A 19,669-nucleotide genomic window follows, 5' to 3' on the forward strand; every position below is an offset into this window, starting at 1 on the left:
GATCCAGACTTTACTGTACCACTGCTTGAAGAAAGTGTCCTCTAAAAACTGGCAGTAGGTTTGGGACATGATTTTGAGTCCATCTTCAACCTGAAAAGGTCCAACTACTTTAATAGCACCAGCTCATAAGAGTACCCCACCTCCATCTTGCAGGTGTTGGAGTCAAAGTGGAGGTTTATGCCTGTTACTGACCCAGACAGGGACCCATCCATTCTGTCTGCCAAGAGTCACCCTCATCTCATCAGTCCAGAAAATCTTTGAAAATATTTGTCTTCAGATATTTCTTGGCCCAGTCTTGATGTTTCAACTTATGTGCCTTGTTCAATGGTAGTCAGGTCCCAGCCCTCCTTACCTTGGCCATGTCTTTGAGCACTGAACATCTAGTAGATGTGGGCACTCCAGGGAGGTTGCAGTTCTGGAATATGACATCACTGGAGGATAATGGCTTCCTGATCATTTCACGTTTGATTCTTCTCAAATCTTTGGCAGTTATTGTGTGTCTTTTTTCTCTACACATTTTTTGTGACCCTGTTGACTATTGGCAACAAAACTTTTGATGGTTCTATTATAACGTCCCAATATCTTATTAATTTCAAGAGTGCTGCAACCCTCTGTAAGACTCGTAATAATTTTTGACTTTTCAAATGTTTGTCCCATTTTGCCTGCCTTATAATTCTGCACACTTTGGTGTTTTATCCTTAGGCCTTACCCTCCTTCATTACACAAATACATATCACCTGATCTGCTTCAGCCAATAAGCATACAAGTTTATACAGTGCCCGAGTTGGAAAATCTGCATAAAAATGTTAAAATGGTCAAAATACTTTCGTAATAATTGAGCACACAGTGTATATAGCTTTAAGTAAGTAGACATCCCCCCAATTGTCATACTTAGACGTTTTAGCCACATCCATCGCAAACAGGTGCATAAAATCATGCACACAGTAATGCAACCCCCCTAGACAAAATTAGTCATAGTCTGGCCCATCATGAAGAGTTCAGTCATTTTAAATGAGACACTTCTTAGGAGGGAGCCATCAGCTTATTACATTTCTGATCTGTCCTGTTGAGCTTGGAACATAAAAATTGCCAGTCCTTTTTTACAATCTCATTACAGGATTCTAAACGACCTCTGTAAATAAGAACAGCACAACATCTGTATGTGGGAAACGTCATGAAGAAGGTTTCCATGATTAATCAGGTGTACACGAGCCTACGATCTCCATAATCGATGCCAACCACATTGCCACTGTACTCTAAAGTGCTGGAAACATGTTCTTCAGAGTGATTCAGGCTGATCGTCGATCCTGGGTTGGGTGGATGCCCAGAATATGCTACCTGCCAGACTGCACAGTGACTACTGTAACATTTAATGGAAGAGGATTAATGGTACAGGATTTTGTGTAGATTTTAGATGACTGCTTTGTGGCAACCTTCTGGGGAAGATCCTTATGTTGTGAGTTTGTCGAGGAGGAACTCAAGCAACCTGCACAAAGTCACAATGCCATCTGTACTGAACAACTTGGAGAAGTGTTTCAAAAGGAGAGGGAGACAGAAGGCGCACAAGGAGAGAGAGAGGCGCACAAGGAGAGAGAGAGAGGCACACAAGGAGAGAGAGAGGCGCACAAGGAGAGAGAGAGAGGCACACAAGGAGAGAGAGAGAGGCACACAAGGAGAGAGAGAGGCGCACAAGGAGAGAGAGAGGCGCACAAGGAGAGAGAGAGGGGCACACAAGGAGAGAGAGAGGCGCACAAGGAGAGAGAAAGAGGCGCACAAGGAGAGAGAGAGGGGCACACAAGGAGAGAGAGAGGCGCACAAGGACAGAGAGAGAGGCGCACAAGGAGAGAGAGAGAGGCACACAAGGAGAGAGAGAGAGGCACACAAGGAGAGAGAGAGGCGCACAAGGAGAGAGAGAGAGGCGCACAAGGAGAGAGAGAGGCGCACAAGGAGAGAGAGAGAGGCGCACAAGGAGAGAGAGAGGCGCCCAAGGAGAGAGAGAGGCGCACAAGGAGAGAGAGAGGCACAAGAAAAGAGAGGCACAAGGAAAGAGAGGCACAAGGAGAGAGGCACAAGGAGAGAGAGGCACAAGGAGAGAGAGGCACAAGGAGAGAGAGGCACAAAGAGAGAGAGGCACAAAGAGAGAGAGGCACAAAGAGAGAGAGAGGCACAAAGAGAGAGAGAGGCACAAGGAGAGAGAGAGGCACAAGGAGAGAGAGAGGCACAAGGAGAGAGAGAGGCACAAGGAGAGAGAGAGGCACAAGGAGAGAGAGGCACAAGGAGAGAGAGAGGCACAAGGAGAGAGAGAGGCACAAGGAGAGAGAGAGGCACAAGGAGAGAGAGAGGCACACAAGGAGAGAGAGGCGCCCAAGGAGAGAGAGAGAGGCGCCCAAGGAGAGAGAGAGAGGCGCCCAAGGAGAGAGAGGAGCCCAAGGAGAGAGAGAGGTGCCCAAGGAGAGAGAGAGGCACAAGGAGAGAGAGGCACAAGGAGAGAGAGAGGCACAAGGAGAGAGAGAGGCACAAGGAGAGAGGCACAAGGAGAGAGAGGCACAAGGAGAGAGAGGCGCAGAGAGAGAGGCGCAGAGAGAGAGGCACAAAGAGAGAGAGAGGCACAAAGAGAGAGGCACAAGGAGAGAGAGGCACAAGGAGAGAGAGAAGGGCACAAGGAGAGAGAGAGGCACAAGGACAGAGAGCGGCACAAGGAGAGAGAGCGGCACAAGGAGAGAGAGGCACAAGGAGAGAGAGGCACAAGGAGAGACAGAAGGAGAGAGAGACAGAAGGAAAGAGAGGCACAAAGAGAGAGAGAGGCACAAGGAGAGAGAGGCACAAGGAGAGAGAGGCACAAGGAGAGAGAGAGGCACAAGGACAGAGAGGCACAAGGAGAGAGAGGCACAAGGAGAGAGAGAGGCACAAGGAGAGAGGCACAAGGAGAGAGGCACAAGGAGAGATACAGACAGACACAGAGAGACAGAGAGAGAGACAGAGAGAGAGAAGAGAGAGACAGACAGAGGACAGAGAGACAGACAAAGGACAGAGAGACAGACAAAGGACAGAGAGAAAGACAAAGGACAGAGAGACAGACAAAGGACAGAGAGACAGACAGAGGACAGAGAGACAGACAGAGGACAGAGACAGAGGAGAGACAGACAGAGGAGAGAGAGACAGACAGAGGAGAGAGACAGACAGAGAATAGAGAGAGAGAGAGGAGAGAGAAACAGACAGAGAGAGAGAATATTTTCTCTGGACTACAGTTCGGGTTGGATACCAGAACCAGAACTTCCACAGGTCCATTCATCCCTACAAGCCAGACTTTCCTGTCCAACATGTGTGTCTGACCTTTAATCTTCTGGCTAAATGGGTTCAAATTCCCATAGACATACTCCCAATATTTTGTGAAGCACTATCCCAGGAGCTGCAAAAAAACCTTCAACACTATTAACACTTGTAGCTTTGGAAAGAGATATGCAACAAGTTCATATAGGTGTAATGGTCACATGTCCATATACTTTTGACCATATAATGTATATTTGGACATAAAAGGTTTGATGCCCTACATATAAATTAATACTGCTGCATCATGATAGTTATTATTCAGTTCTACTTTTAGAAATCTTTGATGTGATTGCTGTAAAACAGCGTAATGTTTTCTTTTGTGAGCATGTCAAGGATTGCAGCTCATTACAGAAAAAGCTATATATTTATATATATTTAACTTAATGTCTAGGATCTGCAGCAAAATTCTGAGACTGACACTTGAATTTCTTCCAATGATGTGCTATAGATGTGCTTGAGAAATAGCTCTATTGTCATTCAATGCTGCTCGTCAATAGCTTTTTCGTGCAGAAGGAGCTTTCTCACCCTTTGAGTATGGTTGTTTTTCATCTCCTGCACGAGTAAAGAAATGTAGAGATTTTCTCCAGAGCATGTGAGTGGGGTATATGTGACAATGGCACACAGCCTAAATGGGGTTGTCCCATTTGGCACATTTATGTCACAGCTTGCCCTGGAATTAATAGATGCTCTCTAGAAGCTAGAGTAGCTGTGTCTTTTCCTATTGGAAGGAATGAAGAGGCTGCAGTCAATCAATGGGAGCTGATTGGCTACAGTGTTCACAATATGTCTCTTCCCTATGTTGATGTCCCTAGTCCAGAGGGGAATACAGTAGTGAATGTGAAGGAGCAATGTCAGTCCGGGAGGTGAGTATACGACTTTTTTTTATTACTCCACCACCCTCGGCCCATTCCAATTTACTTTTAAAGGGAACCTGTCACCCGAAAAAACACTATTAATTTGCAGGTTAATAGCGTTGTGAACCTGCCCGGCGACTGCACTTACACCAACGCTGCCAAGGGGGAAATTAACTTTATTCCTCAGCGTAGCAATCCTGTTTCAGTCAAGTTGGCAGTGTCAGCACGGGTTCAGTCACTGCTCTATGTCTATATAGAGCGGCAGCTGTAACCGCACCCTCTATCACTGACTGACCGCAGCTCAGCATTAGGGCCGGCAGTCAGTCACCGTGCGCTATACACTGACCGGTGACTGAACCAGCGCTGGCACCGCCCCCGTGACTGAAACCAGAACGCTGCCGGGGAGAATAAAGTTAATTTCCTCCAGGCAGCGGGTGTCCAAGTTCTGGCGCCGGGCAGGTTCACAATACTATTAACCTGCAGATTAACCCCATATCTGCAGGTTAATAGCGTTTTTTTCAGGTGACAGGTTCCCTTTAAAGTAGAGGAATACCCTTTAATGCATCTTACATGGCTCGTGATACATCGAGACTTACCAAACCGTTTCTTAAGGCCCATAATATATATTGTTCAGCCAATCAGTTTTTTACTTAAAAATAATTTATGAGAAAACTAATCACAGAGTTTTCTACAACATCATTTTTAGGTCCAGTGGCATTAATTGTAACAAATAATGGATTGCCAAGCCATAGAAAAATATTGCATGCAACGTTTCGACTAATTTTTCCACCACTTGTTTCTGGATCAAGCAGATCAAAGACTGGACAATGATATATCATATATGTGAATGCACTTATAGGATATGTAGAGTTCATATTATGAGCTACGATATGCCTTATTTTAAAATGAAAAGATTATAACATAATTAAGAAAACAACGTATCATTTTTTTTTGTATCCACCAGTTACTCATTTTACATCTGTTTAATAATGATCTGTCCCCCCCCCCCGCACTGTAAGATGTCCTCAATATGGCATATTTTGCTCCTTCCAAGGAATCAGTCTATTATAACAGATGTTTAGCTATGACCAATGGCTGAGGTCAGCAATGATGCTACTTAAACTAACTGTACCTTATCATTTAGACTGAACAAATTTGTACCTTTGTGCTTAATGTGCCAAGATCACCTATATGGAAAGTAAAAAAGATGACAAGTGCCCAATACCCATAGGGTGATATTGTATGGTATGTAGGGATGAGGGGTGAGATACTGCTCGCCTGATGGCATTGTGATGGTCACAACTCCAATAAAAGCCTGTGTTAGTGTCAGCCACTTCAGTCCTCCAGCAGATAGAAGATTCCCTTCTTCTGCACACGATAGATAATGAAATGGAGGATAGGCGTTTGACGATCACCGTGCTGCTGCAGAAGATGAGAGGTTCCACACTCAGAGGTTGATGCAAGTAGTATATATACAACTTACTCATATACTATGGTTGTTAAAGCTCCACCAACGACCTGCTGTCAGTGATCCAGAGCCTCAGCACCACCACTACCGGCCTGCGTATGACACAGGATAGAGTTCAGTGTGTCTCCACATGACTAACGCCGGGTTAGGAGAGGGCCACCAGACTGGCGCATTACATTAGCTAAGCCAGACCTCTTCTGTTACTGTGAAGCATATACAGAGAAGGGGGCTGGCTTAGCCATTAAAATTCTACATCTCTGTAGCCTTTCCCAGGCACTACCAACGTGTAGCAAATTGAAACATTAAAGAGAGTACATACTATTGCTCCTAAGTCTGATGGCCTAGCATTTGTCTCTTTTTGTGCTTATGTCCAAAACTATATGGTAACGCAGAAATCACTGGTCTCTTCATAGAAGGTGAAAGACCGGAGACAACATGTGAATAGGCACATAGCGTTGGTCTTACCTGACGCTGAATGACCTCCAGGTTTTCTTTGGCCCGGTACATAAGAGACTGTATCTCATGGAAATCATCAACATTCTTCTTCTCTCTGAAAGCATCTCTTACTCTTCTGATGGCGTATGTTCTGGAAATAGGACAACAAATTACAATATTCACCATGTATATTAAAAAAAGCAAAGATTTCCTAAAGTAAAGATGTGTGAGAAAAAAAGACAGGACTGCTTTTATTGCAATGAGTGTGGTCCAGCGTTGTCCACTAATGTGAATGGAACTCACCCTCTACCTCAATGTTCTTGATTACCAGCAAAATGCTGCATTCATTAGGGTCTATGTATTAACGGCACCACAATTTTGCAGGTAAGCAGCAAAGCCACACAGTGTATTGATGACTACTGATAAGATCACTGGGTGTCTAACACCCAGCACCCCCCAAGATTAGCTTTTTTAAGCAGCCAAAAGGAGCTGTTCTGCAGTACCTGGCAGTAGCCACTAAACAGTACCCGGAGCTGAGGTTTTCCTCTCTGTACACTGTTTACATCTTGCCACCGCCGGTGATAACAACTGAACAGTAGGGGTGTCATGTGTCGGACTACCACGATAGGTCACCAATATAAAAGTAGTTCAATAACCCCTTTAAATAGCAGACTGCTCTTTTTGGTTGCATAACTGGCATGTCTCTGCTTTTCTTTATAGTCAACCCTTCAAATGTAGAAATTGTCTGGCAAAAGTTGGCCAAAGCCAGGGAATGTTATGACTTAACCAAATCAACTTTTGATTAGCAGTTCAAACTCTCATCGCTTCAGAACTGAAGTCTGTGATTAGCTGCAGCAGTCAGGAAAATGGTGATGACCTCCCTTTAAAGTCACCTGACAGTCAATGGCCTTAGGGTCACCTGACTGATCATAGCTAGTTATTCTACAGGCAAATGTGTATGGGGTCTCATTGCTAAGGAGTGCTCTGGTGTTGGCAAAAAGGGTAATTATATTTTTGTCTAATGGTAATTTCTTGCAGTTCTCAAGATCTCTGCTTGCAGTCACTCAACGGGAATTTTTACTGCTCACTTTCGGGTGGGTTGAAATCACGACCGCTGAGAACAAAGAGCCCCAATCGCAGTAGAGTACCTGTGTCCATCACATGAGGAGGACAAAGTGGACAGCGAGAGTTCCTATTGAATGACGGCAAAGCAGAAGGAAAGATCTCAAAAACTGTAAAAAAAATGCCTATGAAGAAAGCCCATCGCTTGCTAAGGATGGGGAAGAACCAACAGCAGCATAGACCATAGTCCAGTGCACTGCAATGGAAAGAAAGAATGCCTGCCTAACATTTTTATAAAAGGTCATATCCAAATAATTCCAATGGGAGATGTGTAACAGTACATTAGTATCTCTACAGGCAAAAGCTCTGGAGCAGAACTAACAACCATGGATGGAGTAACAGATTCATGGGCGCTTGGCTGTAAGGAAAGTCTGAACCCTCCCAGAGTTGTAAAGAATTTTCACGTGGAAAGTTTTAAGAAGAACCTGCCACCACTAGTGACATGTCTATCATAGAAAATACTTGTACAGTATTCCCCACAAAATAATAAAAAAATAATAATTATAAAATAGATCGGCGTATTGTGTTGTTCCTCTATTATTTCTACTAGAAATTTATGAATAAATTGACAACTGGACAAAAGGGTGAGTTCCTAAAAAGTTTGGCATTAGCAGTAATGATTGGACAATGTAAGACTGTTTAGGGACATGGCCCCCAGAGTTGTCATTTTCATTCTAATTATTTATATTAGTAAAACAGAGGAACAGCACAATGCAGCAGAGTTCTAAAACACGATTGGTCCCATCGGGGCTTGTGTCCGTACTCCAGCAAAACAGGATTCAGACGTATGCGCTGACGGGGCCATTGACTACAGTGGTGCCGATAAAGTCAACGTGTGCTGTGACGTGCATCATTTTCAGGCGTATACGCCTACTGGAGGTGGACAACCATACATAGTAGACTGCGTCTGAGTGTCCATCTCCAGTAGGCTTATATGCATGAAAACGATGCATGTCACACTGTTGGCACCATTATAGTCAACTGCCCCCTCGGTGCATACAACTGCAAACTTCTAAAAGGAACCTGTCACTCAATTCCTGCTGTCCAAACCACAGGCGGTATGAATCAGAGACCGGCTGCGCAGTATCAGCCAGGCATATTTGTCTCTGAAACACTCCGGCGTTTCAGAGAAAACAGCTTGTAGACCCAGGCACTATGGGCAGACACAAGACTAGTCTGGTGCCGCCCTGGGCCGGTCTATCCCTATGTACACACATGGAAAAGACCTGTCAATCAACTACAGAAGTGCAGGAAAAAGGCTCTTAATGTGTACTATCAAATTTCAGAGCGTTTCAGAAAAAAATTATACCTGGCTGCAACCAGGCTTTAATTCTTGATGAATGTGGTTTGGGCAACATGAAAAGAATGACAGGTTCCCTTTAAAGTTCTCCAACGAGCTGTAAGGAACAGGAAAGGACGAATCAGAAGGAGTAAGGAGATGAGGGGCACTGCACACATTAAATACTTTCCATTATAACATTATTTATAGGTTTTTAAAATTGACAATTAAACATTTTTTTTACTCCTACAATATTCAGTTTAGCAGCTAAAGGCGTCAAAGGTATTATTTACTTTTTTTTTTAATTATGAAGCATTAATAAATGATATTTTTTCCTGAAACTAAAACAATCCCATGCAAGCATATAAAACTGCACACTCTGACAAATAATAATAACTAATGCATTTTATTCCATTTGATACTGCACTGATATAAAATAGAATTGTCAATCCCTTAGTATCAAACAACAGCTAAAATAAAACTCAGAAAAAAGCCCAAAAGGAACAAAAATAAAAAATCCCATTTTGTGACCAGTTTACTTTGCCTAATGACGGTTAATCCCGACTGTTGATATTGCATAAAAGAAAAAGATTTTTGCCATTTATTTTCAAAAGGGGGATTAATGACAGATGTGCCCATTAGATGGAGCTAAGCAGCTTCCAGGATGTCTTCTATGGGATCACTGACATTTTCCAGACACGGCTCATGCATAATACATATGGAGTCCCAGGGAGCATGCTGGCGGTGGTGTGCCACCCTGCTGCCATGCTCCAGCAGATGGTGTGTGCTTTTAATTAGGGCCCGTTCACCTAGAATGTGACTTGGGTGTGTATTGTTAATAGAATTTATTAAATATGGAAGTGCACTCATTAAACAGCTGCTACCTTAGGATGAGTTTTATTGTTCCCGGTAAAGATGAAATGTTTAGCTTTCAATATAAAAAGGATAAAGGGTATCGTGTTTGTGTTATGTTCAATGAGGAAGGAAAATAATTATGGCTGATGTTGAGAATTATCATTATCTTGGCGCCATCGCGAATCCAAAGACATAACCTTCTCCTCTAATCAAACTAGGTTTATCACTTTGCTGAGCTGCCAAAATGGTCAAAGTATATGTGTCCTATAAAATCCCCATCTCCAGTGATACAACGCTTCCGTTACATCAGCAGTTTAGAATAACCCCGCTCATCTTCTTTATGGTCCATCAGGAAATCATCAAGCCTTTAATATTTTTTTTATCCTTTTTTAGGATTTTGGCAGTTTCTCAAGTAAACAACATATTGGGAAACTCATGCACCAAGAAGGTCTCAAGACAAGGAAACTGGAAGGACAACTCCGTTATACTGTAATAGAGTTAGGACCATGGGCAGCTGTAGAGGGTGGATCCACCTTTGCACCCAGTTACTTACTTTTTTTCTCAAAGGAAGACTAAAGTAAAAAATTAAGCAACTTTGCATTAAAAAAACGACCATTTCATGTTTAGAGCTCCAATGTAAACCTTTGTGTCTCCATGGTTACAGATCAGACTCAAACCCTATGTAATATCAACCTGTAGCCTTAAAGGGGTTGTCCAGGTTTGTGATAAAAGTCTGCAGTCATTCTATGTGTCTGCAGACTTTTGAACCCTCACATCGCGCACAGCGTGCGCTACCAGGATTCTCTGGTGCCGGAAGCTGGTCATGTGACTTTCCAATATGCATACTTCTGGCCACATTCCTACTAGACGTACATGCCCTTGCTCAATACAAGTGAACTGAGAGAGGCCGCGCACATCCAATGAAAATATGGCTGGGAGTATGCATATTGCAGTCACATGAATGCCCGTTCCTGGGGCCGGCAATCCTGACAGTGCATTATTTGTGTGCTGTGAGGATTCAAAAGTCGTCACAAACCTGGACAACCCTTTTAAGGTGCATCAATACGCGATGACCTTTGTCACTAAATGACCGCCGATCAGCTACTTGTTTGCGGTCATTTAATAGCCTCTTTACACAGGCTGACCTGGCTTTAGAAGTGCACTTATGATCCTTCAATGCAAACAGACTGCCATGATTCTCGGTAGCACAAGTCCTGTTTACACAGGACAATGCGCTGCTGACAATGATGATCTTTAATGCAACACAAAAGATTATTTCACATAATGAACAAGCCAAATGCTCATTCTTTGGGTGATCGGCAGACTTTTTAGACTGCATGATTTTCGTGAATGAACATTGCTAGGAACTCTTGTTCACGATAATCTTGCAGGGTAAATGGATCCTAACTTCCTTCCATCTTGATAATTTACAATTTCTAGGGGTTGGACAAAAGGGATTATAACTTCAGGATCAGATTATACTGTTTGTTTGTTGTCTGTTACCCTGGAGACACATAAGCATACAAAGAAGCTCTATACTCAAAACAGCAGGGCTGTGGAGTCGGAGTCAAAGTCGTGGAGTCAGTGTCCATTTTGGTGGAGTATAAAATGGACCGACTCCAACTCCTAAAATATATAATAAATTGGGTACAGTAATTCAATGCAGTTTGTGGGGAATATTTTTTCATAAGAATTTGGGAAAGTTATGAAATGTCCTATTCCTGATCTAATGGTCTAGACTTTTATCTGAGATGAATCTGTGCTACAGTAAAATTATCACTTAAACATGAGCCTTTGGAAGTGCATTGAGGTGAAGGGTACATTGCTGGAAAAGGAAGAAAAAAAAAAAAAAAAAAACTCTTTAAATCTCTTAGTTTGCGAGTGTGAACGAGCTGCGTGTGTCCGGAGCGTAAGTGCGAACGAAAGTAAGTGTGTGACTTGTTTTTCAGTGAAGAGGTATTTGGGAATCCTGCAGAAAATACCTGTGTGAATTGCGGTGAGTGCTGCATTGTGACCTGCTGAGTGCTTTTCTACCTGTTTAGATTTATTGGGCTTTTTAAAACCTATTTTCTCACTACAGTTTTAGTTTCTTAGTTTACCACCTGTGTATTTAAGGGTTAACTACATTGCACTAAAATCCTGAGGTGTAGATTTACTCACAAGGGGTTAATTAAGGGGAAGGGGTCATAATTAAGGGTTTATAAGGGGCAGCTGGTTGGACATCAAGTCCTTTGGAAGTGCATTGAGGTGAAGGGTACATTGCTGGAAAAGGAAGAAAAAAAAACAAAAAAAAAAAACTCTTTAAATCTCTTAGTTTGCGAGTGTGAACGAGCTGCGTGTGTCTGGAGCGTAAGTGCGAACGAAAGTAAGTGTGTGACTTGTTTTTCAGTGACTTTGGATTCAGGGAGTTTGGAAGGGAGGACTTAGGACTGAATTGCTGACTGTATTTCATTCTTTCTTTACTTTACGTTTTACTTAATTAATCCACCTGACCTACTTAGCTGATTCCCCCGTCCATACTTGATACTTAACTGATCCCCCGCCGATATCTAATTGATACACTTGCACATCCCTAATTGATCCCCGTCCATACACCTATATATAAATAATTGTGTTTTGTACTTGTATATATATACTGACTGTATCCCCATATTTAGAATGACGTCCATGTTGGCCGGAGCCGTGCAGTGTACATCTTGCGCAATGTATGCATTCCGTGAGCAACCGCTCGAGGATCCATACTGCTGCGAGAGATGTGAGCATATCGTGCACTTGGAAGCCCAAATTCTGGATCTAAGTGCTCAGATAGCGATACTGAGGAGCATCGACAACATGGAATGGAGTTTGCTGCTCACCGAGCAGACACTCAATGGGTCAATACTGGGGGTGGAGCATAGAGGGGAAGTGCAGGCTGAACAGGCAGGGAGCTGGATAACAGTTAGGAGGGATAGAGGGAAGAAGTATAGGAAGGCTGGTTCAGAACCGGCATTATTGGAGCACGACAGATCCTCTGACCGCCGGGGGAGTGTATGCTCCAGTAATGAGGGGGAGGGGGGAAGTGTAGGGCAGGCAAGACAGGTTCTGGTAGTGGGTGACTCTATTATTAGGGGGACAGACAGGGCAATCTGTCACAAAGACCGGGATCGCCGAACGGTGTGCTGCCTCCCTGGCGCTCGAGTCCAGCACATCACGGATCGGGTTGACAGGTTACTGGGTGGGGCTGGCGAAGACCCAGCGGTCATGGTCCACATCGGCACCAATGACAAAGTGAGTGGTAGATGGAGGGTCCTTAAAAATGATTTCAGGGACCTAGGTAGGAAGCTTAGGGCAAGGACCTCCAAGGTAGTTTTCTCAGAAATACTACCAATCCCGCGAGCCACACAGGAGCGCCAACGGGAAGTTAGGGAGGTGAATAAGTGGCTAAAGAGTTGGTGCAAGGCAGAAGGGTTTGGGTTCATGGAGAACTGGGCCGACTTCGCGGTCGGCTACAGGCTCTACCGTAGGGACGGGCTGCACCTCAATGGGGAGGGTGCAGCGGTGCTGGGGAAGAAGATGGCTAACAGGTTGGAGGAGTTTTTAAACTAGAGATGGGGGGGGGGGAACCAAGGAAATAGGTGGGATGTGAGGCAAGCAAGGGGGAAGGGGAGAAGTGAATATAATGAGGGTGGAGAGGGGGGTGGGGATAGTACAGTTAGATCATTAGAGAAGAATAGGATGCTAAATAACCCCAAAGTTTTATCTTGCATGCTGACCAACGCAAGAAGCCTGACCAATAAGGCGGATGAGCTGCAGGCGCTTATATCGGAGGAGAGGTATGACATCGTAGGTATAACAGAGACTTGGCTAGACGATAGCTACGACTGGGCGGTAAATTTATTAGATTATAGTTTATTTAGAAGGGACCGGAAACAGGGGAAAGGCGGAGGAGTCTGCTTATATGTAAAGTCATGTCTAAAACCCAGACTAAGGGAAGATATAGGAGAGGGAGAAGAGGGGGTCGAGTCCATGTGGGTAGAGATAGAGGGAACTAAAAATAATAATAAAATATTACTGGGGGTCTGCTATAAGCCACCAAATATAACAGAGGAGAATGAGAATCTGCTATTAGGACAAATAGACAAAGCAGCAAAACATAATGAAGTGATTGTAATGGGGGATTTCAACTACCCGGATATTGACTGGGAAACAGAAACCTGTAGATCTCAGAAAGGAAAAAGGTTCTTGATAAATATTAAGGATAATTATCTCTCCCAACTAGTGCAGGAACCAACGAGAGGGAAGGCCGTGTTGGACTTAATATTGACTAATAGGCCTGATAGAATAACTGAGGTACAGATAGGGGGGCACCTAGGTAATAGCGACCATAATATTATCGACTTCAAAATGCCCTTCAGTAGGGTTATCAATAAGGGAACAACAAAAACATTAAACTTTAGGAGGGCGAAGTTTGATCAGCTGAAAGAAAGCCTTCAACTTATTGACTGGGACAAAGTTCTTAATCAAAGGAATACGAATAGTAAATGGGAAACCTTCAAAAGAATTCTGAATACTCAGTGCAAGAGATATATACCGTATGGGAATAAAAGGGCCAGAAATAAGAGGAAACCAATATGGTTGAACAAGAACGTAAAAGGGGCGTTAAATAGCAAAAAAGAGGCATTCAAGAGATTAAAACAGGAAAACAGTAAGGAAGCACTAATGTGTTACAAGGAAAAAACGAGAACCTGTAAAAAACAAATAAAAATAGCGAAGGAGGAAACAGAGAGACGTATTGCTAGGGAAACTGTTCTTTACGTATATAAATAGTAAAAGGATTAAATTGGGTAATATTGGACCGATAAAAAGTGAGGAAGGCAAAATCATAGAGAAAGATGAGGATAAAGCTAATCTATTAAATAATTTTTTTTCGACAACTTTCACAAAGGAAATCTAAATAACAGGAGAAATGAGAAGTGACAAGCTTAATCCTTCACTAAGTATGACAAATCTAACCCAAGCTGGGGTACAGAAACGCCTCAGTAACATTAAAATAAACAAATCACCAGGACCTGATGGCATACACCCACGGGTACTAAGGGAACTAAGTAATGTGATAGACAGACCGTTATATCTTATATTTAAGGACTCTGTTGAGACTGGGTCTGTGCCACTTGATTGGCGACAGGCGAATGTAGTGCCAATATTCAAAAAGGGAGCGAAAAGTGACGCCGGAAACTATCGGCCGGTGAGTCTGACGTCCGTTGTGGGCAAAATTTTTGAAAGCTTCATTAAAGAGGCAATTACGGAGCATCTTGATGCTAATAATCTTTTAATCCCGAACCAACATGGATTCATGAGGAATCGCTCCTGCCAAACAAACCTGATTGACTTCTACGAGGAGGTTAGCTCTCGAGTAGATCAGGGGGAACCAGTGGATGTCGTGTATCTCGACTTCTCAAAAGCGTTCGATAGCGTGCCACATAATAGGTTGGTATACAAAATGAGAATGATGGGGCTGGGGGAAAATGTCTGCAAGTGGGTAGCTAACTGGCTAAAGGATAGAAGGCAGAGGGTGGTTATAAATGGAATATACTCAGATTGGGTAAGCGTCACTAGTGGGGTACCACAGGGGTCTGTACTAGGCCCAATGTTATTTAATATCTTTATTAACGACATAGTCAACGGGATAAATAGTAAAATATCAATATTTGCAGATGACACAAAGTTATGTAAAACAATTAATACAAAAGAGGACAGTGCAGATCTACAGAGGGACTTGGATAAGCTGGGTAGGTGGAGCATTAAATGGCAAATGAGGTTTAACGAGGAGAAATGTAAGGTCATACATATGGGAAGGAAAAATGGAAGTCACCAGTACTCACTGAATGGGAAATCATTGGGGAATTCAGAGATGGAGAAGGACTTGGGCATCTTGATTGATAGCAAACTAAATTGGAGTGCCCAAAGTCAGGCCGCTGCTGTAAGGGCAAACAGGGTAATGGGATGTATCAGAAGAGGTATAGCTGCAAAGGATGAGAACATTGTTCTTCCACTGTACAAAGCACTGGTCAGACCACACTTGGAATACTGTGCTCAGTTATGGGCCCCAATATATAGAAAGGATATAAATGAGCTTGAAAAGGTACAAAGGAGGGCAACAAAATTAATAAAGGGAATGGAGGGACTGCAATACCCAGAGAGGTTGGCAAAACTAGGACTATTCAGCCTGGAAAAGAGAAGGTTGAGGGGGGACATAATAAATGTGTACAAATATGTTAGGGGACAGTATAGAGATCTTGCCCGGGATTTGTTCAAAAGGAGGGATATTACGGTAACAAGAGGGCACTCACTAAGACTGGAAGAGAAAAGGTTTCAGCACCAGCATAGGAAGGGGTTCATTACGGTAAGAGCAGTGAGAATATGGAATTCACTGAGTGAGGAGACGGTAATGTCGGATTCACTACACCAGTTCAAGCGGGGACTGGATGCATTTCTAGATACCAGGCAGATTTCAGCATATACTTAAAAATAGAATAAAATAGTAGGTTGATACAGGGATTTATTCTGACTGCTGGTTTCAGAGTCGGGAGGGAATTTTTCCTCAGGTGAAGATTGGCCAAATCATTTGGGGTTTTTGCCCTCCTCTGGATCAACTTTAGCAATTACAGAACTAACAGGTCGAACTTGATGGACGCAAGTCTTTATTCGGCTTTACAAACTATGTTACTATGTATGAGGGAGTTGGAGTCGTGGAAATTGAGGAGTCGGAGGTTTGGCTTACCGACTCCACAGCCCTGCAAAACAGTTGAAATTCTTCAGGTTATTAGAGTAGTGTGAATACCTAATACGTGTAGTTTTTTTATTTTATGTGATGAATGTAGGTATAAAATGTACTTTTGATCTCTGAGTGATAGTACCTTTGCTTTATTATGCAGATTTTCACTGTTACTGGAAAGCCCAGTTACAGGAGATTCAGAAATAAGTCCTTCGAAGAGCAGATCTGGCTCTGTAGTTAGTAGCACTGCCATGTCAGGCAGACAGCTTTGGTATTGCTGAAGCTTTCCCTCACTGCACAGCGCTGAGCGCTATGAAGCCTGAAACAGAGACTGCATAAAACTGCTGCTCCCCAACTATTTCAGACAGGTCCCCGGCTGCCATGGGTACCCATCGGCATCTCACAACTGGATCAAGAGGCGTCCATGGAAGACGGTATGTGCGAGCACAAATTGACAACAGCATTTTAATGGCTAACAATAGGAACTCACTTTGTTAAGAGACCTATAGCCGGTATCTGCCGAATGTGGAAAGACAGAACCAAAAAACTGGGCCAGCATACTTGTTGGTATAAATGCAATGTATGTGTTAATGCAACCATTAACAGACAAATCCTAGAATAAAAACAATAAGTAGATAACCTGCAGTATGTAAGTAAATAAATAGTAGTACAAGTAAATAATATTGGGTACTTAGTTTACACTATTTTAATAAAAAAAAACATAAAAGCCATCCTACTGCGACAAGGTGTACCTACTTCTCCTTTGAGTTGTGCATCTTGTTTAATTAGTGTTCCAAAGACAAGTGTACAGCAGTCAGGTCTAGGTCCTCCTCTGTCTCTGTCTACTTTGAGGCCTGCTGGCACATAGCGAGGAGAGACACTAGAGTTAGGGACCATCCTGATTGAGTACACCTTGTTGCGGTGGGATGGCTTTTCTGCTTTTTTGATCAACATAGTGTCAACTAAGTACCTTATGTGTTTTCAATGCATTACTACTTGTGAAGACCCGGGGTCTTCCATGGGCATAATACTACTCAGACAACACAGGGTGAAGGTTAAACAGTGAGGCAATACTTTATTGAACCAACAAATAGACAACAACATATAGAACAGTCCCAGCAAATACCCAAGATGGAGCAAAATTACACAGTCTCGCCTTTTCACTGGCCCACCGGGAATAGAGCAACTGCGAATTTTGGACTTCCAGGGCCAACTACCTCAACCAGTGGCACTCTGCTTTGAGTGGACACCCACATAGAGGAGGTAGTGGCAAGCTTAGGGAGCTGACAGTCCATTGAGGTACAAGGGTAGGAGACCCGAGGGTCCCACCCTGGCTTCTTCGAACATATCAATGGGACCAGTTAACGAGATGATCCCAACCTGGATTTCTCCGAGTGTATCCATGGGTTCCAGGTAACCGGATGGTCCCAACCTGGCTAACCCAAACATATCCATGGGTCCAGGTGACCGGAGGGTCAGAATCCTGGCTTTCCTCAAACGCCTCCTTGGGACCAGGCGACCGGATGGTCCTAACCTGGCGTCTAAGCGTCTCAAAACATATCCATGGGACCAGATGGGACCAGATGACCGGAGGGTCACAATCTTGGTTTCCCCAAATACTTCCATAGGGTCAGTGATGGTCAATGGAGCAGATCTATATCCTTCCAACCAAGACCGTGTTCCCGTAGGCTGGCATCCTGTAGAATCCAAAATCTGTGTCCCTCTAGATGGAGCCATGCTACCAAGCTGCTGTCCTGAAGAGTCTCTCTGATTCTGCTTGCACACATCTGTGGCTCAGGTCATCATTCACAGGTCAGGGGGGAAAAGTGCAGGTCTCATGTCTCACTGTTTGAGCAATTAATCAATTTGCATAAGTTATACTCCTCTGCTCTGACAGTCACCAAGCCACAGGCTCCACACAATGGTTAATCAACATATTTAGCAAACATTTATTGTTCACAGACAAAGATAAGTCAACATTCAGACTTATGACAAAAGTCCATGTTTCTTGTTCCACCCGAAGAAAGAAAAACACATAAATTCAAAAGTCAACATAAACATAATAGTGTATTTCTCCTGGCCTAACGTCTAGATAATTAAGATTAGAAGCTGTGTCCTCACACTACTATTTATTCATTTACTTACTGCAGGGCATATATTTATTGTTTTTATTCCAGGTTTTGCATGTGGAAAAAGCCCAGCTCCAGAGCCATCTCACATGTGATCACCCCCACAATCATGCGCATATACAAGAGTTTAAAAGGGAAACTTTGTCAGCATTTTTGACTCTGCAAAACTTCCTTTTCTGCACTTGAATAATGGCGGGGGTCCTGGTTAGACACTACAGCGATCAATCAAGTAGAGGCAGAGGGGTTGGGGAGTGCTCAGTACATAAGACCCCAGAATGTAGTTCCTAACAAAGATCTGCCTGCAATGCACTTTCAAAAGTCATGCTGACCTTTACAGGTATATGTACAGCATACAGACATCCCATTCTCCTCGTTATCAGCTGTTTTTCATGGTGAAAACTGCTAGCAGGATCTCTTTAAACTCAATGGAGTTTTCCCAATCTACACTTATGGTACAACCTCTGAGACTTACACTTATCTCCTGGAAGGGTTTCCGCCATCCCGTGTGTCTTGTGAGGCAGTCTCTGGTGCAGAATTAATGGAGGGGTGGCCACATGATGGGAGTCACACAAACGGCAGAGAATGATTACTGTCTGGTGTGACACTCTCAGGGTTAAATATGCTGTACTATATTGAGAATATGGGGGCGGGCAAGTAGTAGTCTGAGACACTAAGAACAGTATAATCAATGGCACTGACCACTCCAATTCTTAGTATTCCAAGACGACCTAGGGCTGTTTCGCGTATACACTGTTATCAACGAGACCAGGCGTACGCTGATGAGAGTAGTAATCATCAGCCGACGCTTGACCGGTGGTAACCTTCTCACCGCCGGACACAGCTGCTGGCTCACACACTGTCATCTGTGTAACAGCGTGAGAAATGCAGCGCTGTGACCGTTAGTAGCATCAGTAAGGTTAGCACCGATCAGAGACAGTTTTCCAGCGCTGCCACACATTTGACCGCGTGGGAACCGCCGGAAGTTTGGGCCCTCCATTCACTTGAATGGGGTCCGGGTTCGAGTTCGGGTACTGCTCTGGAACCCTAACCGAAGTTTTTTATGAAGTTCGGCTGAACGTGACGGACCCGAACATCCACGGGTTCGACCATCCCTAGAAGGAATGTTTTTATTGATACCATTTTGGGGCACATATCAGGGCTGTGGAGTCGGTGTCCATTTTGGTGGAGTCGGTATAAAATGGACCAACTCCGACTCCAAAAATATATCATAAATTGGGTACAATGCAGTTTGTGGGGAATATTTTTTCATAAGAATTTGGGAAAGTTATGAAATGTCCTATAAATGTCTGTCCTATTCCTGATGTAAGAGTCTAGACTTTTAGCTGAGATGAATCTGTTCTACAGTAAATCTATCACTTAAATATGACCAAGTATGAGCGGTTCGAAGTCGTGGAGTCGGTGTCATGGAAATTGAGGAGTTGA

General features: G+C 43.5%; 1 protein-coding gene across 3 annotated transcripts in view; it reads right to left on the minus strand.

Annotated features, from left to right (window-relative positions):
• LYRM4 (LYR motif containing 4) overlaps positions 1-19,669 on the minus strand; it is a 151,733-nt gene that overhangs the window by 113,375 nt on the left and 18,689 nt on the right. For all 3 annotated transcript variants that reach the window (XM_073676671.1, XM_073676670.1, XM_073676672.1), the window contains exon 3: positions 6,118-6,238. In XM_073676671.1, the coding sequence (XP_073532772.1) occupies positions 6,118-6,238 (121 nt within the window). The remainder of the gene's footprint in view (positions 1-6,117; positions 6,239-19,669) is intronic.

This window comes from Phyllobates terribilis, unplaced genomic scaffold (genome assembly GCF_046119375.1).
Source record: "Phyllobates terribilis strain yellow unplaced genomic scaffold, ASM4611937v1 Scaffold_4__5_contigs__length_816908805, whole genome shotgun sequence".
Classification (NCBI taxonomy): Eukaryota; Metazoa; Chordata; class Amphibia; order Anura; family Dendrobatidae; genus Phyllobates; species Phyllobates terribilis.